At 39.0% G+C, this 22,346-nt stretch overlaps 2 protein-coding genes and 1 pseudogene across 2 annotated transcripts; 1 reads left to right on the plus strand and 2 right to left on the minus strand.

The window, feature by feature from the left end:
• Positions 1-1,542: 1,542 nt before the first annotated feature.
• On the minus strand, positions 1,543-7,001 carry MRPL32 (mitochondrial ribosomal protein L32). Its single transcript, XM_528025.7, has 3 exons — positions 6,868-7,001; positions 4,255-4,436; positions 1,543-2,076 (listed from the first exon to the last, which is right to left on the minus strand). Exons 1-3 carry the CDS (start codon positions 6,995-6,997, stop codon positions 1,822-1,824), a joined length of 567 nt encoding a protein of 188 aa, XP_528025.2. The 5' UTR covers positions 6,998-7,001; the 3' UTR covers positions 1,543-1,821.
• A 40-nt stretch (positions 7,002-7,041) lies between these two features.
• On the plus strand, positions 7,042-21,875 carry PSMA2 (proteasome 20S subunit alpha 2). Its single transcript, XM_528026.8, has 8 exons — positions 7,042-7,266; positions 11,911-11,987; positions 12,701-12,833; positions 14,566-14,688; positions 15,888-15,969; positions 17,363-17,436; positions 21,452-21,509; positions 21,597-21,875. Exons 1-8 carry the CDS (start codon positions 7,226-7,228, stop codon positions 21,711-21,713), a joined length of 705 nt encoding a protein of 234 aa, XP_528026.2. The 5' UTR covers positions 7,042-7,225; the 3' UTR covers positions 21,714-21,875.
• On the minus strand, positions 19,102-20,145 carry LOC104007192 (serine-threonine kinase receptor-associated protein-like; annotated as a pseudogene).
• Positions 21,876-22,346: the final 471 nt, after the last annotated feature.

The following is a 22,346-nucleotide window of genomic DNA, read 5'->3' on the forward strand; positions in this document are numbered from 1 at the left end:
AAATTTTTTACTGAATTGCACTTCAACATAACATTGGCCTATACTGTACCCAATGAAATTGGTGATTTTACCTCTAGGAATGTTAACATAGATTGCGCCATTATACAATTTTCATTATGAAGCCCCAGGCCTTAGTACACTTCAGGCCTTAGTACCAAGATAGTGATGCATCTTCTAGATTATCTGTCTTACTTTGTGAAGACTGATCCATGCAACTCAATCTTCCTTCTTTCCAAAGAAAAAAATGTTCAGCCTGTAATTCTGGCACTTTGGAAGGCCAAGGTGGGCAGATCACCTGAGGGCAGGACTAAAAATACAAAAATTAGCTGGGCGTGGTAGCGGGTGCCTATAATCCCAGCTACTTGGGAAACTGAGAACAAGAGACTTGCTTGAACCTGGGAGGTGAAGGTTGCAGACAGCCGAGGTAGTGCCACTGCACTCCAGCCTGGGCGACAGAGTGAAACTTCGTCTCAAAAAAAAAAAAAGAAAAAAGAAAAAAAATGTTGAGTCAAATATGCTGCCTAATATAGTATGTGTTCAGGTTACTGCAGCATGTATTTTTGCTGTAAATACTTCCCTGGGCTTTATCTTGTCTACCGATGTTACCTTTAACTATAATTCCCTAAGTTGCTTATCATTATGTGTTTTAAATAGCTACCTCACTTTTTTTCATTTTGAATGAGGCAGGAAACAAAATAGCAAACCTTGGGCTCAAGGTGGACACAGGAATGAGAGAGGTAGAAGAAAATAAGAAATTAACTGTAGAAAGTTAAGTTAAAGGCCAGGCACACTGGCTCATGCCTGTAATCCCAGCACTTTGGGAGGCTGAGGAAGGTGGGATCGCCCGAGGTCAGGAGTTCGAGACCAGCCTGGCCAACATGGCGAAACCCTGTCTCTACTAAAAATACAAATATTAGCTAGGCGTGGTGCCAGGCGCCTATAATCTCAGCTACTTGGAAGACTAAGACAGGAGAATCGCTTGAACCCAGAAGACGGAGGTTGCAGTGAAGCTGAGATCAGGCTATTGCACTCCAGCCTGGGCGACAAGAGCGAAACTCCGTCTCAAAAAAAAAAAGGAAGTTAAGTTAAAGAGCCTATTGTTACAATGAGATAAAATTGATAAAACGTGAAATAAACTAAAAGGACATATTAAAAGAAAAATGCAAAGAACATTATTATCACATTTTCAGTGTGCTATGGAATCTGCTCACATCTTTACTAATAATCTCTTCCAAAACATAGGCTATCTCATATATTCTGAATATGATTTTGATTTAATGTAAAATGTAAAGAAGTACTTCTATCACCTAAGTAAATTAGTATGTTTCATAAAAGTAATTTCCTCCAAAAGCAATTTTAATTTGCTAAGAGAAAAATAAGAACAAAAACCATTCTTACTGCCACAACTACCATCTTAAAAAACAATACCAAAAATGCAAATAATAACCTATTTCCATGTGTTACTTAAATGGAGTTATCTGTGTTAAGTATTCTTGTCTAAGAAAAGGCACTGGCAAACAAAACCAAAGCCAAAACACAGAATTTTTGCTATGAATTTTAAATTTTTTATTTTTGTTCTGGAAATTTTGTTTACTTAAAACCTTGTATGTAATAGAAACATAATCCATTGAGCCTTTGGATAAACAAAATTTTCGGAGTTCACTCATAATATATTCTTCAAATTATCCCACACAAAACTGCTTAGAAAGAATGTGTTAAACTATATTGATGATTTAAAAACAAGCACAACAATATAAAGAATCTTCCTCTATTTCAGGAGAAATGATTTACTGTGAAGTTATCCTTTTAACATCTTTGGTGTCAATTCTGGGTGAACCAGGATGGTCGCTTTCTGTCTCGTTCAATGATCCTCTTGCCCTGATCTTGTTCAGACGGTGTCTCTCCCGTGTACAGCACCACAGTCTCTATGGTGGGAGCCTTAAAAGGGCCCCCTTCTTGCTTCCCTATCTGTCTTCTGATTTCTGCAGTCTCCTTGCACACCTTTTCATAGCAGTAGGCACAAAGGACATGTTTCTGTTTCAGGTGACCACATTCAGGACAAACGTCTATGTTGTTCTTTAAAACAATAAACAAAAACGTATTTTAACAAGAGGCAATATAACGAACAAATAACCACTGACAGGAGCAATGCTTACATTTTAACTTTCTTAGGATGTTCAGGCTACATGAGGTCATCATACACCATCTAGTTCCACCTCACTTTAACAGGAAGACTGAAGACAAGCAACACTGAGTTTGAATTAGAGAAAAACTAGAACTAGAATTCAGCCAACCTGAATCTGGTATATCTTTACTTAAACACAGCAGTTGTAGTTATGTAAAAAAGAAAAAAAAAATACTCATTTCCCCTAACTCCAAATACTAAATATCAAATAAGGAATTTGTCAACATAATGAAGTGACCCATACAATCAACATCTTAAATAAGACACCAAGGAAAAGTGAATTCCCTTTGTCTTTCAATCTATCTTAGGGAAAAAAAGATAAGAACATTACAAATTGACTTCCTTGGCTTCCTCTTTTTATCACAGTGTAATTCAAATTCCTGTATAGAATACAGGTTTCGTATATGGTATAATTTTTCTTTTTAAAAATGAACACTGATTATTCCTTAATGTAAAATTATTTTCTATGTTACATTCTTATGGTATTTTAATGATATATATATATGTGTGTGTGTATATATATATAGATATACATATATGTATCTCCAACTTTAACTATAAAATAGAAACATTATAACCTCTAAAAGATTTATCAACTTATTCTAGATGTAGGTTTGAAAGAAAATACAAAGAAAAATACTAAACAGGATCATTAAAGAAGCTTTAAACACTTGATAAAATTAATATACTAACATCTGTGAGGCAGATAACAAAAGAATTTCCTTTTCGGAAAGGAAGAAAGAGGCTTGTATATTACTTGCCTAACCATATTCTCATTTTACTCCACTACTGGAAACTGGATTGCATGCACAACTGAAGGTATGAAGACACCCACAGTCAGTTGGTCTTCTTTTCATGATCAAAGTACCCAACATAACACACTATATACCGTATGTAACAGAAAATAATTCAAGGAAGAAAATAAATGCACAGGATAAGAACTATTCCCTCAGAATAAATGCGATCAGGGAAGTCACATGATAGATCAGTGCAAGATCTCATTCCTAAAATCTTACGTCCTCTTAAGCAAATTTATGAATTACTGTAAGTCTTAAGTAATAAAGTGTTTTTCAGTTCTACATTTAAGTTCAGCCCCAACCATCACTCAATAATACTTTCTGGCTTAAGTTCTAAGGTTTTGCTTAACAGAATGTGGATGCTTATGAAAGTCAGCTTTCTGTTCTCGAGTTTCATCTGTATGGTGCTGCTGTTGTGGAATGCCATGAAGTAAACAGTAACTGAAATCCTAACTGTTAAAACCATACATGAACAGATCAGAGGTAATACACACTGTAATTTTTCTTTACTAGATCAATGAAGACAGTACATCCATGTTGTCAGCGAGGAGAATCTGAAATTGTCTGAGGATAGGAGAACACAAAGAAAATCTTTAAAAGAACATGAGGTCAAAAATCAGAGCTTGAAAATCTACTGCTTCATAGCTGTGTGACCACAGGCAAATTCTTTTTGCCTCAGTTTTTTCATCCTAATAATGAAGAATATCTTATTTGCTTTGGAGGGCTATAAGACATGATGAGATATAATAAACATAAGGCACTGAGCTACATCATAGACACTTAATTGTTGTTAGCTATTTTATTACTTATCTTAGGGTTTTCCTTCATGGTATTTTGTTGGAAATGATAAAAAATAAAACAAATATGTAAGGGCTTGTAAAACCCAAGATTCAGTATACCTACTGCTTCTAGCTTTAATTCTAGGCTCTGCCATAGTTAGGATGTTTACTCATCTGTAGTTCAAAACTCACACAGCTCAAGACTGACACAGCTCACAATTCAGAAGTCATGTAGGCACCTCACAGCCTCGTTCCTTGCCCAGTCTCCAAACTCACTCCTTCCTTGACTGTGTTTCTAATACTCAGGCTAGAGGACAGCAGGCTCTAGCCTTCTCATTATGTATATAATGAGAATATTGTATTTCATTTAGGCCAGAGGAAAGTAGACACATACAATCTGAGAATAATTTATTCCTAGGCTATAGGAATCTACCATGAGCTTATTCAATGGAGGACTTGAGGAAAAGCACACCCACAAAAATCAATGCATTACCTTAACTTTAATAAGCTTCTGCGGATTTCTTCTCCTACACCGGTTAACTTCAATGGTGCGTCTATTTTTGGGAGCTGCCATCCAAAAGATACCGTCCAAAAGGCTGGAATTCTCTTTACTTCCACTGGTATCATTTGCTGGCTCTGTAAACATGGCTGGGCCCTGTACTGCTAATGCTGGTCCTAGGAAATAAAACATAAGAGATACAGAATTAGTTTCTAGTTTCTAAATTACTATTTACAGATATCATTTTCCTTAACAATCAATGGTCAAACATACACACACACAAAGACTATAGATAAAATTTAGAATGTGAAACTCAATAACGGGAAACCTTAGCTATTAAAATACACTAAAGCTTATACAATTTTAAGGAACACAGAATTTTTTCATAGTGGATCCTGCTGAAAAGAGATCAGTGAAATTACATCAAGTTTCTTATCTCATAAAATACAGGACTCTGATAGTCACCTAACTTGAACAAAACAAGCAAAGAATCACTCAACTGTCCACATTCTATTAATACTTGGCGGGTAGTAAGTACCTGATTAATTTACAAGTAAATCTAGACAGATTTCCTGAATACACTTCTGACCGGCACTGATGTAACTGCCAATTGCCTTTTCTTATATTCAAACTGAGTCAGGTCCTTTATGATACAACCTCTTAAGTCACTTAGTTCCTCATAATATTTTATCTTGATTCCTGTCTGCTCTCTAAAGAAAAGAGCCAGCTCACCATTTCTCTGTATGGCCTTATTTATGTGACTATCAAAGTTTCTCTTTTTCTGAATTGCTTATAAAATCAACATTCCTTTACCCTTTCCTTGCTATTTCTTAGACGTGCCATACTTTTTTTTTTTTTTTTTTGAGACTGAGTCTCACTCTGTCACCCAGGCTAGAGTGCAGTGGCGTGATCTTGGCTCACTGCAACCTCCGCCTCCCTGGTTCAAGTGATTCTCCTGCCTCAGCCTTCCAAGTAGCTGGGATTACAGGTGTGCACCACCACACCTGGTTAATTTTGTATTTTTAGTAGAGACGGGGTTTCACGATGTTGGCCAGGCTGGTCTTGAACTCCTGACCTTAGGTGATGGACCCACCTTGGCCTCCCAAAGTGCTGAGATTACAGGTGTGAGCCACCGCGCCCAGCCCCCATACTTCTTTTGATCTTAAGAACTCTTAAAAATACACAAAGTTCTCTAACACTTAACAACTGGCATTTATTTTCAGTATGTCCACAAGTATTGCCAAGCATGCCCCGGTGATTAACAACACAGGCTCAGGACTGTCTGTGAACTTGGGACCATTGTGAGCCTACTGTTTCAGTTGGAAAGTGTATACACCTAATGGGACTGTTGTCAAGATTATCCCAGGAAGTACATGTAGAAAGCTTGGCACATTGCTTGGCATATAGTGGCATATATTTTCTTGGTATATTTCTGGATATTATCACTTTCAGGCTGCTTAGAAATTGAGTAGAATGTAAATGCCAAAGCAATGACAGTTTCAACATCCAAGATACTTCCAATTAAAATTAATTCCAAGTGAAACATGGGAAACAGAATTCATCTCCTCACAGCTCAAACACCACAGAAAACATGTACTGCGCGGGAGGGAGGGAGGAAGGGAGGAAAGAAGGGAGGGAAGGGAAGGGAAGAGGAGGGGGGAGAGGGGAAGCGGGAGGGGAGGTGAGGGCAGGGCTGGAAAGGAAAGACAGATCCAGAGAGTGGTGAGCCTTGATGCCAAGTGAGACCTGCAGAACTGTCCTCTCAGGACAACTCTGTACAAATCCCTGAACTCCACAGACTTGACCAAACTCTAGCATAGTTTCTAGCAGCATAAGGCTGTATCCTAGGATGACCTCGGCCCCCCCCTTTAAAGTGGCTGCCTGAGAAAGCTCAACGCTGCCTGGAAAATTTCCTATTTATTTTGGCCAACATACCCCGATAGTAGGTCCCGAACTCCCTTAGAGCATTTCCTGGAAAGGGCATATAACTGTAAATACGTATCCCTTGCAACTAACTCGGAAGCTTTTCTTTCAAGGCCCTGAGAGCCATTCCTTCGAAATCTAACCATTAGGAAGGATAGGGCCTTTGTCTCCCAGTCTCTGCGGGAGGATAGAATCCTCCCTAAGACAACTGCGAGCTAGCAGACACAGCCGGCTAATCACATTTGCACTGACTTCACTATACTACACTTCTCTGACTCTACAGAGCCCCTACACTCCCGCCTCGCTCATTCTCCCTTTAAAACGCCCAAAGTCACCTCTGCACAAACTGGGATGGAGCTCAGCTCTTTACCTGCAGTAGTTACTGAATAAAATCTGTTTTCAGCGCTTTACTTACTGGCTGGCTATGATTTATCTTTGACACAAGCTTGGGTTACATTCTGTGTACGAATGGAACAAGCAGAGGATTTTTTTTTTTTTTGCGGTGGAGGGAGCGCAAAAACAGTCGTTCTGTTCTCGCTAATATGGGAATGTCACGAACTACGTCCCCGACATGAGGCCGCGGATCAGACCCGGGGCTGAGGGCGAATTGTGTAAGCTGCGTCTGCTACGCTGCCCGAGGTCCCGTCATCAGCCCCCTCTCCCACGCAGCCCTTCTTTACCTACCCCACGGAGGACTGGGAAAGCCCGGCCGGCTCTGCGGAAGCTTCCGCAGCAGTCGCTCCCAGTAGTTTCGAAGCACTCCCCGGGCCGCAGGCCACGGCGAAACCACCAAGACCAGCATGGCCGGCGCCATTTTCCCTGCTGGAAGACCGCCCCGGTCCCGCCCCTGCTTTCAGCATGCGCACAGGCACAGAATCGGGCAAGCCTCGCTTCTTAGAACTACAACACCCCGCATGCTCTTGGAGCAGCTCTGACTCTCCTCCAATCATAGAGAGTAAAGGAAAGGCGAGGGGCGGGGAAATGAAAGTAAATCGGCCACAGTGCGCATGTGTGCGGCTGTGCTTTGGCTCTTCGGGTAAAGATGGCGGAGCGCGGGTACAGCTTTTCGCTGACTACATTCAGGTATGGAAGGGGCCCTCGAGGTCTTCAGCGTAGTCGAGGTTGCTGGTGCTCTGTCGATTTAGTTTTTCCCATCCTGACGTCGGCATTGGTGCTTCTGGAGGGTCCAGTAGGGAATGGAGGTGGAAATGCGGCTTTGCAAAGTCATTTGCCAGGCCGGCTCGGGATTCCTGGAGCTTCCTTGGTCGGAGGCTGCTGGAGGGTCGGGGGGATGCGGTTTTGCGGGGTTAACATGGGGCTGCGGGACGGTGAGGCACATAGCCAAGGATTCGCTTTCACTTTGGAGACTAGAAAAGAAGGCAGTTTCAGCTTAACCATCTCTGGGTGGCCCGTTCCGAACTCAGGATTTTTTTCCTGGCTCAAGTAGACCTGATGCGGTGGTTTCTGAAACTTGGAATCTTGGTCAAATATGTGGGGTTCCCTTTTCTTGGAAAACTCTCAGCTTTACAGTTAAGTCGGAGTCTTGGTCTCCATTTGGCACTAGTGTCTTTCAAAACCTCCCGCTTTCGGTTTCTTCGATGCACGAATTAGAAACATAAGGACGAAAAACCGAAAGCCCCTATCACTTTTTTGTGAACCCCTAACAACGAGGCAAGTTTGAGTTTTGGTCTTTTTTTGGTGGACTGGGGGGAACGTCGGGGAGGGTGATGTTTACTTTAAACAAGATTGTAGGCTTTTCTATTGTAGAAAAGGGGATTAGAATAATAAGTTTACTTTCCAAAATACAGTTGGGGCGAACCATGGCTCTCAACGTGAGAAAACCATCGCCGAAGACTTTTAAAAATTGACTGGGGAAGTTTTCTGACTTACCCATTTTCTTAAGGATCAGTAATGCCCAGTTTACTTAAAATGTACTCCTGACAACTGAAGGCAGGCGGGATCTAACTTGTTGAGTACTTTGTTAGGTGCAACTTAACCTTAACCTGCTCCATCTCTTTCCACTGCTATAATGAATGTTATCTCAGCTTCTTACAGATGAACTAACCACAGCTTGTACAAATTAAACAACTTGTCTAAGGTCATCGGTGAGTAGCTGAGTTGACATTCAAACTGGGTTTTTTTTCTGATAACAAAAATACACTTTCCATTACATAACGTTGTCTTAAATTCCAAAAGTACTTTTCTCTTGGCAGTTTTCAGTAAGCAGTGGGTGTATGTAATAGTTTTTTTGTAACCTTTGAACGAGATTAATTTAATTATGCAATAAAAGGTCTCATTATATTACATATGACAGAATAGTGTGTGCAGGATGTATTCACTGTTCCTATTTGTGAAGAAAACAAATGTGGTCCTTTTTTTAGGGACAGGGACTTGGCAGCCTCCAGCTCTTGGGCTCAAGGGATCCTCCTGCCTCAGTCTCTGGAGTAGCTGGGACTAGAGGTGTGCACCACCCTGCCTGCTAATTTTTTTTTTTAAGGCATGAGGTCTTGCGATGTTGCCCAGGCTGCAAATGTGGTCTTTTATCGCGAAGAAAGTGTAATCCTAGTGGAGCTGAAAACATAAAACAACCGTATACCTTCAGGGACTGAATCTTTTTATAACAAATTTTCTTTATTAAAATAAACTTTTGGCCAGGCAGGGTGACTCACACCTGTAATCCCAGCTACTCAGGAGACTGAGGCAGGAGGATCACTTTAGCCCAGGAGTTCAAGACTAGCCTGCAGCAAGACCCTATCTCTGAAAAAAATTAAAAAATTAGCCAGGCATGTGCCTGTAATCCAAGCTATTTGGGAGGCTGAGGGCGAGAGGAGCACTTGAACCCAAGAGTTTAGGATTCAGAGAGCTGTGATTCTGCCACTGCACTCCAGCCTGGGTCACAAAGTGATACCCCATATCTAAAAGTTTTTTTTAAAAAAACCAAACTTGTGTGTGTGTGTGCGTGTGTGTGTGTGTGTGTGTTTTAACATGGTGGATTCACCTGTTTTAGATAAAAAGAAAATATTTGTTTCTAGCCTCTCGTAATCAGAAGTAAACTAATGGTGGAAGGGACTAGAGACCATACAGGATGAAACAGTTCTTGTGGACTACATTTGGTTGAGGAATTGACAATAAATGAGTAAACAAATTGGTGCCTACTAATACATTCTCTTACTAAGGAATTTTATTTTAAAAAGGGTGAAGGAAGGAATATGACTTTAGATTGAGTAATCAGGAAAGGCTTGTGCTTGGGGGTGATTTTTGAGACTGGAAGATTAAAAGTAGCCAGCTATTTGAAGATTCAGGAATAAGGAGACTTGTAGACAGAGGGAACAGCATGTATGAAAGCCCTGAAACTGGGAAGGAGCTTGAGCTCTTAAAGGAATAAAAATGAGGCAGATGTGCTATAGTGAGCAAGGAGGTAATGTGGGAGAGGGCTAATCGTGTAGGACTTTGTAGGCCAGAGAAGGAGATTTTATTTTACGTGAACAAAGAAGTTATTACAAAATCTAAGTGTAGGTGACATGGTCCAAAGGTAACTTTGGCTGGGGGTGGAAGTAAGGTTGAGAAAGAGGAAAACCAGTTAGAAGGCTATTTCAGTTATCCCGTGTAGGGATGCTGATGCTATGGAACGGGATAGTGGCATTATGGAATATAAAGATGGTTGATTGCTCAGCCAGCTCACAGGTTAGTGAGCTTTCACGCAGTGAAATCATGCAGTGGTAAAGATAGGTATGTACAGGTAATAGGAACAGAGAAATGGTAGCTATTAAGTTTACATGAGCCTTTAAATGTTACCCAGGGGTATATGAATTAGGTATTGAACAATAATTGAAAGCTGGATGGACCCAGAAAGTTATGATACGATTATTGAAATAGTGACTATTAAAGGAAAAAAAGTTCAGCCTAATTTTTTAATTTAAATGTCAGTTGATGTTATTCTGCTCAAATTAATTGCATCAAGAGCCTTAAAGCTGTCACCCTTAGGTCTGTTTCTTTAATTGGTCTAGATGTGTCTCTGTCAGCCAAATGATTGTGGATTCCTGGTATTAGGTTATGTGCTGGAATCCTGACTGAACATAGCTACTTTATTGAGGAAGACAAATATTGTAAAAATAATAAAGAGACCGAGGCAGGAGGATTGCTTGAGACCAGGTGTTTGAGACCAGCCTGGGCAGCATAGCAAGACCCTGTTACTAAAAAAAAAAAATAACAATTCAGATATGATGAATCTTAGACAAAGAGGAAGTGCAGGACATCACAGGCATCAGTGAATAGGTATTCAACTTAATCTGAGGGTTCAGGGCAACTTCCCTTAGGACATGATTGAATGAAAGGAGTTCACAGGGCAATAGAGAAATGCATTTCAGATGGAGGGATTAGCTTGTCAATGAGGCGTTTGAAGTCTGAGAGTAGTCTATGTGTTTGGAGCAAGGAGGGATGGAGTTGAGATTTCAGTGACCAAGGGAATATTCGTAATTATATGAAGAGAAAATACGGCCTTCTGAAATTTATATTTTCATTAGTAGACGGGAGATAAGGACCTAGCTGTGTCACTTTGGACAAATTACTTTCACTCAGACTTTATCTATGAAATTAGGTTGGTTTATGATGATTCCATTTAAACAACTAGGTTGAAATAAAGGATAACTTTAAAAGGCCAGTTTGAGACTTGCGTTTAGCTACCAAATCCATGGAACCAGATCTGTTAAGTGTGACCATCTCGTGACTTCTAGAAATAGTTGTATATTATATAGAGAATACTTAATTGTGAGTGATATCTAGGTCTTATTGTCTTAGGCCATGTCTGTTTTCTAAAACCACCCTCCGACCTGAAATATGTGCTGCTGTTTGGTTTTTAACAGACACATGTTCTTAATAACATTACTATTCAGTATGTGCTTGTTACTGATTTTATGCCAGACAGTTTTATAGGAATTACTTCACTTAATCACAACAATGCTTTGAAATAGGTACAGGACCCTTGTAGGGGACGGTGATTTCAGGACCCCCACAAATACCAAGTCAGGGCGTATTCAAGTCCTGTAGTCAGCCCTGTGGAATCCACTGATACGGAAAACCAGTTGTGGTTACTGTGTCCTCATTTTACAGGTGAGAAAACAGGCATAGAAAACTTAGGGTGAAAAGAAGCAACAGTAATAGCACTGCGCCATGTGGCAGACAAAAAACAACCAAAGAGAAAGTAGTGCTTCAGTAGGAGTATGTTCCAATTGCCTTGTAAACTTGGTTTCTTTCTTTCTGTCTGTCTCTTTTTTTTTTTTTGAGACGAGGTTTCGGCCTTGTTGCCCAGGCTAGAGTGCAATGGTGCAATCTTGGCTTCCTGCAACCTCCACCTCCTGGATTCAAGCAATTCTCCTGCCTCAGCCTCCCAAGTAGCTGGGATTACAGGCATGCACCACCATACCCGGCTAATTTTTGTATATTTAGTAGAGACAGGGTTTCACCATGTTAGTCAGGCTGGTCTCCAACTCCTGACCTCAGGTGATCCACCCGTCTTGGCCTTCCAAAGTGCTGGGATTACAAACTTGAGTCATTGCGCCCAGCTGTAAACTTGGTTTCTGTGCCACTTCATGATAGAGGTCAAAGGCCAGTTACTCCCTGGAGTTGGATAAATTGGATTTGACCTGTATGTCTGTACTATCTCAGAGATGTTCTTACAATAAATATTTGATGATATGTGAACTTACAAATACCTGTGTTTCTTTTAAGCCCGTCTGGTAAACTTGTCCAGATTGAATATGCTTTGGCTGCTGTAGCTGGAGGAGCCCCGTCCGTGGGAATTAAAGGTAATGAAATGCTTCATTCATTTCAGATGCCTGTTAGTAGTTATCCTAATTATTTTGGAATTCATTAGTAATTAATTTATACAGAGCTGCAGGAGTATAATTTTTAACAATTTTTTGTTAATTTACAGTGTTTTGGAGTTTAAATAGTAATAAGTCTAAGGTCATTCAAATTTCTTTTCAAAGTAAATAGTAACACCTTTATCTGTTAGTTGTGATATTCACAATAGTCTTTCTTATTCAGAAAACTGAGTCTTTTTTTGTTTTTCCACTGATTATATCACTACTTCCTGGCAGTTTTTATCCTTATAATTTAGGAAAGCTTAATTATAAAACATAAGCTAAATGTGTTGTGTTTCACTTTAAAAGCCTGTATCATTTATTGTAAATTTCATGTTATAAGAATATTGGGACAAGTAGACAGAAATCCCTTATTTTAAAACATGTGAACTCTCAGGTATCCTTAGAGTGCTTTACAAAAGTTTATGTAATACCTTCAGCTGTAGGGAGGATTTTTTTGTGTCGTACTAAATGACCAGTGAGGGAAAAACTGACTTACCATTTCTTAGGTAATTTTGGTAATAGGACTCCGGAAGAAAAGGTTTTATAAATTAAAGGAAACAAAGGAGTTTGCGTTTAGCGCATCCATAATTAGAAAGCTGTTAAAACAGTCTTAAAAATGATTAAACATTTATATCTCTCTCTTTTTTTTTAAGCTGCAAATGGTGTGGTATTAGCAACTGAGAAAAAACAGAAATCCATTCTGTATGATGAGCGAAGTGTACACAAAGTAGAACCAATTACCAAGCATATAGGTTTGGTGTACAGTGGCATGGGCCCCGATTACAGGTACTTTATACTTTTTATAGTGTTTCTCACCATCTCACGAATTGATTGTAATCTGTATTTTCAGGAGAAAAACCAAGGTTGTTTTCCTTTAATCTTCCAGTTCCTCTTTTTTGGTGTGCTTTGTTTAGCAATAGCAGCCTCGTTGAGAGCTGAATTTAGTTTGCCTGTATAGGTTACTTTAAAGAGAATAACTCAGATGTGAAAGAGGAGGTAGATAGATTACATAACTCCTCTTTTCTCTGTTTAGCGGACTTTCCCTTCTGACATATTCCTCTTCTACTATCCAGGAACTGGGCGTAAGGGCTTTAGTTTTCGCCAGTGCAGTTTAAAAATGATAAAAGCAATTTAAGTTATAATAAACTATATTTTAAAAAGTATGAGGCAACAAAAGAAAGTATCACCATCCAGATTTATCTTTTTTCCTGTTCTTCACAAAGGAACAAAATTCTCAAACACCACTGCAAGTTGTTGAGTGTGGCAGCCAACCAGGATCCCAATGCTTGTGTAATCACCCCCTTTATATTTCACAGGAAGAGAGAATAATCTTGTTACTCAGGGTACCAGCAAGTTGAAAGAGATTGACAGCTTTCTGTGTCTGTCATTTAAACAAGTAAAAGGAGTATTACTTTATTGCTCATGATTTTGTGGAGCAAGATAGGTAGAGGCAAAGTTTCACTTCAATGAATCAACGCAACAAGGTCAGTGGAATGTGATCAGGCAGTGAATCTTGTCACCACTATATAGGCTGGATACTGCATTGTGCTGCCACTGATAGGATAAACTGAGGGATGGAACGTGACTGTCACACAGAGGGAAAATGTGCATATTTCAGATCAGTAGTATATGAGGTGGCAAAGATAAATCCTATTTGTCTTGCTAATATATTTGATTGTTATATAATATCTTCTTAATCTCTTTTGACAAATTTTACTTCTGAAAAAAAAGTTTAAGAGACAGGGTCATGCTGGGTATTGCTTTTATCATTTTAAACTGCACTGGAGAAAACTAAAGCCTTATGCCCAGTTCCTGTATAGTAGAAGAAGAATATGTCAGAAGGGAAAGTCCATTAAACAGAGAAAAGAGGAGTTATGTACTCTATCTCCCTCCTCTTTCACATCTGAGTTATTCTCTTTAAAGTAACCCAGGGTCTTGCCCAGGCAGGTCTGAAACTCCTGGCCTCAAGTGATCTTCCTGCCTCAGCCTTTTAAAGTGTTGGGATTACAGGCGTGAAACACTGCACCTAGCCGAATTTTACATTTTTAGTTACAAGTAGTTTCTTAATCTCTGAAGGGTACTCCGTGAAGCACAGGCAGAGAGATTGAAACAGTCTGCAGAAAGTAGTGACCTGAAGTGAGAAAAATATGCCCAGAATTGTGTGCCTGTGTGTTTATGTGTGCTTGTATGTGTGTGTGGGCTGGGGTGAGCTGTAAAAAGACAAGCGGCTGCCCTTGGATGGGGGGACAGTCTTGAAGAAGCCGTGGAGCAAGATAAAGTTCTCATTTTTGTACATTAAATCTGTTACTTTTAAGCTAACTGGTACTCTGATGCTCTGATATTTTCTTCTATATCAACTGGAATCCAGTGTTAGAGTAAGACTAGCTTTGATCCAATAGCCACCATTAAAGAGATACATGTTAAACTTGTGCTGCAGGTACATGCCTGTAAAAGGAGAATGAGTCTTCAGGTAGTAGAGCATGTTCTGTGTAATTAAATCTTATTTTTTCCTTGTTAGAGTGCTTGTGCACAGAGCTCGAAAACTAGCTCAACAATACTATCTTGTGTACCAAGAACCCATTCCTACAGCTCAGCTGGTACAGAGAGTAGCTTCTGTGATGCAAGAATATACTCAGTCAGGGTAAGTTGCTTTTTTTACTTGAAATGTGCCATGAATTGTAGGGGGAAGTTATTTTAAAGAGTAGATATATAAATAGAGTGGGACTTACCATTTCTGTATTTGCTTAACAAGTGGACAAAATCACTATGATGAATATTTCTGATCTTATCTGGCTCTGGAGTATTTATTTAAGGAAAAAAATGTGCTTTCTTGTTGCTCATGTAACAGCAGAAAGCAGCTTCTAGATATACAAAGTTCTTTTGCCAGTGATTAAAACACTTTATGGACAGACAATCATTGCAACTTTAAATTTTTTTTTTTTTTGAGTCAGTGTCTCACTCTGTCGCCCAGGCTGGAGTGCAGTGGCATGATCCTGGCTCACTGCAACCTCTGCCTCCTGGGATCAAGCAATTATGCGTCAGCCTCCTGAATAGCTGGCACCACAGGCGTGCATCACCATGCTTAGCTAATTTTTTTTTGTGTGTGTATTTTTTTGGTAGAGATGTGGTTTCACTATGTTGGCCAGGCTGGTTTCAAACTCCTGACCTCAAGTGATCTGCCTGTCTTGGCCTCCCAAAGTGTTGGGACTGCGCCTGGCCGCTACTTTCAAATTTATCTTTCTAACCAGAAATGATGGTAAGCACATGATGAAAGCAGCTCTTGGACGTATTCATATTTCTTTTCATTCCCCAGTTTCTTAAGTTTGGGTGTAGATGAGATAGCATATAGGTAGTTGTTGATACATAAACCAGTAGAAAAGCTGCATTAACTGAAAATTGTCATTTTGTAATAGGTAAACCTAGTGGAAAAGCTGCATTAATTGAAAGTTGTCATTTTGTAATAGGTAAACCTAGTGGAAAAGCTGCATTAACTGAAAGTTGTCATTTTGTAATAGGTAAACCTAGTGGAAAAGCTGCATTAATTGAAAGTTGTCATTTTATTAGGACACTAAATGTTACTACACACTTATTAACCCCAGTGTCTTAGGTAACACTCTGTTCAATTCAAATTTTTTTTTATTTGGCTACCATTCCTCACTACCATAAAGAGAATTAGTTTTGAATTGATTCATTCAGAAAGGTGTTAAATACTTTCTAAGGAACTTAAAAGTCTAATTCAGTTTGCCTGATAATTTGCTTTATTTGAGAGTACTGATAAATTCTTGAGGATGACTTTAACACCATGAAAATGCCAAGTAATTTTCATTTTCCTCTCTGCAGTGGTGTTCGTCCATTTGGAGTTTCTTTACTTATTTGTGGTTGGAATGAGGGACGACCATATTTATTTCAGTCAGATCCATCTGTAAGTATCATTTGATGTATTTGAGGGATTTGTTAAAAGTGCTCTTTGAATATCTAACAGAAATAGAAGCCATAAAAACTTTACAATTTAGCAGTATTTTCTTCTTTTCTCTTGGGCTTTAGAAAGTATGAGGTTGTGCATTTTTGTGTGTATATTTAAAATTTTGGTAATTTGGTCTTCTGATAAGGAAGCTGTATTAGTTCTACCCTCTTTTGCCATGTTCATTAACTTCATACACTTGGGTGATTTGTTGAAATAGTTGTTATCAAATGTATTTAAACCTGTTACTTCGGGAAATACTGCAATTGAAGATGTGGATCTGGAGGACAGTGTTGTAGTGTTTGCCATCAGTTGAATCTTGGGGCTGACTTGAGTGAGTTTTCCAGCAAAAACATTAATCTATCTTGAATTCAGTGTTTTGCAAAAATGATTGTGTAATTGGTACCTTGGGTAAGTTGTCTGCTCTAATGCAGAAGAATGGTATCTGAATAGAAGGTGTTTGTAAAGGATAATACTACTCCACATCTGTCCCATTTGCTATGAGAACCCTAAGACAAAATTCAAGATTAGGAAATGATCTTTCCTGTTTTATGGATTATTAGATAATTACAAGTTCACTCAGTGCAAACCTTATAATCTACTTTTATAACCTGAGATGGCAAAAGAAAAATATTTTGATTGTTAATTAAATCAGAAAAATAAGTATTTTGGGAACTTTGATAGTGTTGTTACTCCATCTCTGAGCTTCCGAAGCTAAATGACAGGCCCTCTTATCTTCCTTTCCAGAAGGTAGCAGAAGCCACCATTTCTGGAATCCTGATTTTATCTTTTGTCCTATTTTCCTCTGTTGTGTCTAAAAAACAATTGTTTTCATTTAAAACATATTGGATTATGTTTCTTTTGGTATTTTTTTCTAATGAGATGCTCTCTTTTTAATTCACTAATGATCAAGAGTTGATCACCATTTTTCAGATTTATATGATAGATTTTTAAATCGCTTCAGTCTATTAAACTAAAATACTACTCTTGATTATTTGCTTTAAGTTAACCTCAGTTTCTTTTAACTGGATTTTTTACATAATTTTACACTTAATTGCATCATCACCAGCTCATCAGTTTGATGAGTTCTGATATATGTAAATGCGTGAAGAAACCATTACTACAATGAGGATATCAATTTCCAGAACCTCCAAAAGTTTCTTCATGCCTCTTTGGTTTCCATCCTTCTAGCCTTCTTAAAAAATAACCTATTCTGTGACGTTTTCCATTCTAATAATATTCTGTGACCTTCGAAGTTAGAGAACAATTAATAAAGCTAAAAATTAAATGGTAGGGCAATATAATTGTATTTGTGTTTTAAAATATGGTTTTTTACTCTTTCTTTCCTGATTAGGGAGCTTACTTTGCCTGGAAAGCTACAGCAATGGGAAAGAACTATGTGAATGGGAAGACTTTCCTTGAGAAAAGGTAGGCCTACTCATTGTAACTGCATTCATTAGCAAACTCACTTTATGGTTTTTGGTGCTCTTTAAGTAAATTAATATCATGGGACTAAAGAAACTTGCTATATTACTCTGTATATGAATCTAGTTACAGATAAACCAAAAACTTCTCTCCCTTCTAGTTTCCTAGACTTCAGTATATTAAGTGGTAATTAATATTCATTTCCTAAGGAGTTCTCTTTCTACATTCTATGGTTTCCTAAATGCTTTTGGTTCTTTTACTTTTTACTTCACTTTTTGTGCCATTTCAGGAGGGAAAAAAAGAACATTGAATCTGGAATAAAACATTTGGGGAGACAAATTTTTAAATGATTTAATGATAACAGTACGACAGTAAAAAAAACTGTGAAACCAAATGCCTGGAGTTGAAGGTATATTAAATATTTGATACATGTGCTTGATAAAAAGTGGAGCACTATGTAAAAATCTGTCGGTGCCCAAGTACAAGCTGCTCTCACTTATTTCCAGCTGTATTCTAGTCTCAGTGTTACTGTAGTCCTTCAGAACTCTCCAAGCTTTTGAAGAAGAAAATGTTTTATTTCTTGATATGTAATAGTTGCACATATTTTTGCAGTACATGTGATATTTTGATACCTGTATGCAGTGTCAAATCAGGGTAATTGGATATCCATTACCTCAAACATCTGTCTTTTCTTTGTGTTGGGAACATAGCAAATCTTCTAGCTGTTCTGAAATATACAGTAAATTGTTAACGATAATTTCCTGACTGTACTATTGGACACCAGAACTTATTCCTCCTGTCTGACCGTATTTTTAGACCCCTTAACCAACTTCCTTCATTTCTTCTTCCCTTCTCCCTTCCCAGCCTCTGGTAACCACTGTGCTATTCTCTCCCTCCATGAGTTCCACTTTTTTAGCTCCCACATATGAGTGACAACATGCAATATTTATCTTTCTGTGCCTGGCTTATTTTGCTTAACATAATGACCTCGAGTTCCATCCATGTTGCTGCAAATGACAGGATTTCATTTTTTTATGGCTGAATAATAATAAAAAACTTCGTAACTCCGTTTAACAGATGAGCCTTCACAGTACATTTTTCACGTAACGTTAAGGTTATTAAAAATCTTAGGCCTGGGTTTAAATGGTAAACTTAATCTTAGGCTCTTAAAGCACTTTTTCATTTTTCTTTTATATATTAATGAGTCTTCCAAAGATTTCACATTGTTATTACATGATATGTTATGATTTGTTTTATTTTTTGTTTCAGAGGCATTTTATTTAGACAACTAAAAATAATTAGATGTTCAGAACCAGTGTACAATGAAAGAAATTAAACCAGTTACTTTATCATGTATTCCCTCTTTACAACCAAAGCAAAAATCAACAGCAAGAAAGACATTCTGCTTTAAGGGAAAAGTCAGACAAATAAGCCAATATATTTTTCTTCTCCATAATGACATAAACAGCTGCAAGAACTCTTAATTGTAATAAGAGAAGTCAGATGTTATCTTGTACATATTCATTAAAAAGATGACAGGCCATTGTACTACAAGAGGATAACTCAACCTCTCTTCATCTGATACTCTTGAGATTTCACTTATGGGTAACACCATGTTAGTTGTTCCAGCAATGGAGCTAATTCATATTCCTCATTATTTATTGCTGTTTTTGCCTTAAGCAGAGAGTAACTCTGGAAGGCTGATGCTTTTCTCTGCTTGCTCGTTCTAGTCCAGTTGTATGCTGTCTGTGGCACATGCTTGATGTTCAGGCCTTAACTTGAGGAGTTGAAGAATAGATGGAATCTGAATTCTCTGAAGCAATTTCTTCTAGCTCTTCTCTTGTCTTTGGAAAACCAATCTTTGGCTTTGCCAGCTCACCACTATCTTCTTCAGGAAGCACACATTTCCAAAGGCCATATGTTTTTCCTACCACAGTTTGCCAGTCTCAGTGTTCCATCTTCAGAACCACTGGCATAGAGTTCTCCATCAGGATCAAATCTCACACAGTGAATAGGACCAGAGTGTCCTTTGTAGGATTCTAATTCTTCTCCACTATTATCATCATACTTATAAGTTTAACATCTTCACCACCTGCAACAAGAAATTCTTTCTCAAGGTGAAGAGATTCAGAGTTAATGGTTGCAGGAGCTTGAAAGGATTTAATTGGTTCCAAACTTACTGTACTGTCAAAAGCACTGGATCAGCCATAAGTTATTACCAAAATCTCTCCCTCAGGAATATATTCCATACTACTAGCCAACATAATAAAATTTAGAGATTTCACTTCTGTCGTAGTAGCATGATCCCAAAGTCTTAACAGTTTTGTCATCAGAAGAAAGAATCTGTTTATCCTCACTGTACCATAGGGCCTTTTTAATATCAGAGCTGTGATCACTAATTTCCTCAGGTTCTGCTTCGGGTTTGTTCAAGTCATATATGCTTAACAGTTTATTCTGTCCCCTGGTTAACAAATAATTACTATCCTGCATGAAATCCATAGTCTTGATAATGTGTTTATGAGCCAGGGTCATCAGTTCATCTCCTGGGATAGCATCCCACACTTTGTGAAATCTGAAGCTGCTGTGGCTGCTTTGGTGGCATCCTTATTCAGTGTTGCATTCCAAACAGCATCTTTATGACCCAAAATTGTTCCAATCCAGTCTCCTGTATCTCCCTGGCATAGCATAGGTTTGCCGTCTTTGCAAGCACTGATTTAGAAATCCTCATAAGACTGGCCAGGCGCAGTGGCTCACGCCTGTAATCCCAGCACTTTGGGAGGCCGAGGCAGGCGGATCACCTGAGGTCAGAAGTTCGAGACCAGCTGGGCCAACATGGTGAAACCCCGTCTCTACTAAAAATACAAAAATTAGCCAGGAGTGATAGCGCGCGCCTGTAATCCCAGCTACTTGGGAGGCTGAGGCAGGAGAATCACTTGAACCTGGGAGGCGGAGTTTGCAGTGAGCCAAGATTGCACCACTGCACTCCAGCCTGGGCGACAGAGCAAGATTCTGTCTTGAGGGAAAAAAAAGCCCCTAAGGCATGATGCCACTGAAGGCCGAGTCAGCCACGGGCCATATGTGGCCAGAACAGGTGAGCAGCATCAGTCTCGTTGCTATGGAGGTGGTGAACCCAGTGATTGGGCTGGTGGGCTGAGGGTCATCCTTGTCTTTTCTCTGGTACAGCGCCCAGGGTTCCTCCAGGCTTCACCCTAACACGGGCTGAGCAGAGAAAAAGGAAAAGGTGGCACCGAGATTAGGAAGGAGCTAGGGAGGGGCTGGGGAGTCTGGGAAGGGTGAGCAACAGTTGACAATGGAGGGAGGAAAGTAGGGGATGGGGAGAACCGAAGAAACGACCCAGCCACTCTTCGCACCGTCCACACTGGTATCGGCAGGAAGTGACATGTTATGTTTTAACTTCTAAGAAAAAGATTTTAGCAAAGTTCTGATTTTTCTGTGTTTTAAAAATTATAGTAATGCCACCACATCCTGGCTGTTAAAATATTTATACTTAAGAAGTTTCCTGGCTGGGTGTGTTGGCTCGTGTCTGTAATCCCAGCACTTTGGTAGGTCGAGGCAGGCGGATCACGAGGTCAGGAGATCGAGACCATCCTGGCTGACACAGTGAAACCCATCTCTACTAAAAATACAAAGAAATTAGCTGGGCGTAGTGGGCGCCTGTAGTCCCAGCTACTTGGGAGGCTGAGGCAGGAGAATGGCATGAGCCCGGGAGGCGGAGCTTGCAGTAAGCCAAGATAACTGTGTCTCAAAAAAAAAAAAAAAGTTTCCTAAACTAAACTCATCTTAGGGTCATACCGTTCATGATGTTGGGAATTGAGCACCAGATATTGTCAGTTTTTTTAATCTGGGGACAGCTACAAGGAGGTGATTAAAAGAATGTGTAATTTAGTATTTTTAAGATCTTTAGAGTTTTAAAAACTTACGTTGTTGCTGTCATTGTATTTAAATAGTTATAAAGAATATAAACAATGATATAAGTAATTTTTTTAAAATTCTTCAGATATAATGAAGATCTGGAACTTGAAGATGCCATTCATACAGCCATCTTAACCCTAAAGGTTAGCTCAGTATTCAACAACTGGATTTATAATGATTTCATGATTAACTGCTTAGAAAATTGACCTTTTTTCCTCCCTCCTCAATAGGAAAGCTTTGAAGGGCAAATGACAGAGGATAACATAGAAGTTGGAATCTGCAATGAAGCTGGATTTAGGAGGCTTACTCCAACTGAAGTTAAGGATTACTTGGCTGCCATAGCATAACAATGAAGTGACTGAAAAATCCAGAATTTCAGATAATCTATCTACTTAAACATGTTTAAAGTATGTTTTGTTTTGCAGACTTTTTGCATACTTATTTCTACATGGTTTAAATCGACTGTTTTTAAAATGACACTTATAAATCCTAATAAACTGTTAAACCCACCTTCCAGCTTTTTAGGAGTTGCTAAAATTTTAACAGTTATTTCCTGCTTTTTATCACAGTTGATTTCTGAAGACTACATTGCAAAGCAGAATGATGAAATGACTTTTTCGTTGTCAGGCAATTTTGGTTAAGTCAAATCTTAATGCCCTCTTTGCTATCAGATGTTGCCTGTGTTTCCATGAAGCAAAATGCTGATTTTGGTAAAAAACATGACTGCTTCTAGAGCTGGGAGGATCTGCAGACTTTCACGGATTCATGGAACAAGAAAAGAAGCATAGGTACTTTTAGGTGCCATTAGGTATTGATCAGTGAAATCCTAGGGTGCTCTATGAGATTGTACTAGGCCTATGAAGAGTGGTAAGCCAAATAGGTCTCCATGGGAGATACATTATGTAAATAAATAAACAATGGTTTGCTGGTTCCTGTTGGTGTCTCCACAAGTAGGTAAACATGTTTTAAAGGAACCCGGG

The sequence above is a fragment of the Pan troglodytes genome, chromosome 6 (assembly GCF_028858775.2).
Source record: "Pan troglodytes isolate AG18354 chromosome 6, NHGRI_mPanTro3-v2.0_pri, whole genome shotgun sequence".
Classification (NCBI taxonomy): Eukaryota; Metazoa; Chordata; class Mammalia; order Primates; family Hominidae; genus Pan; species Pan troglodytes.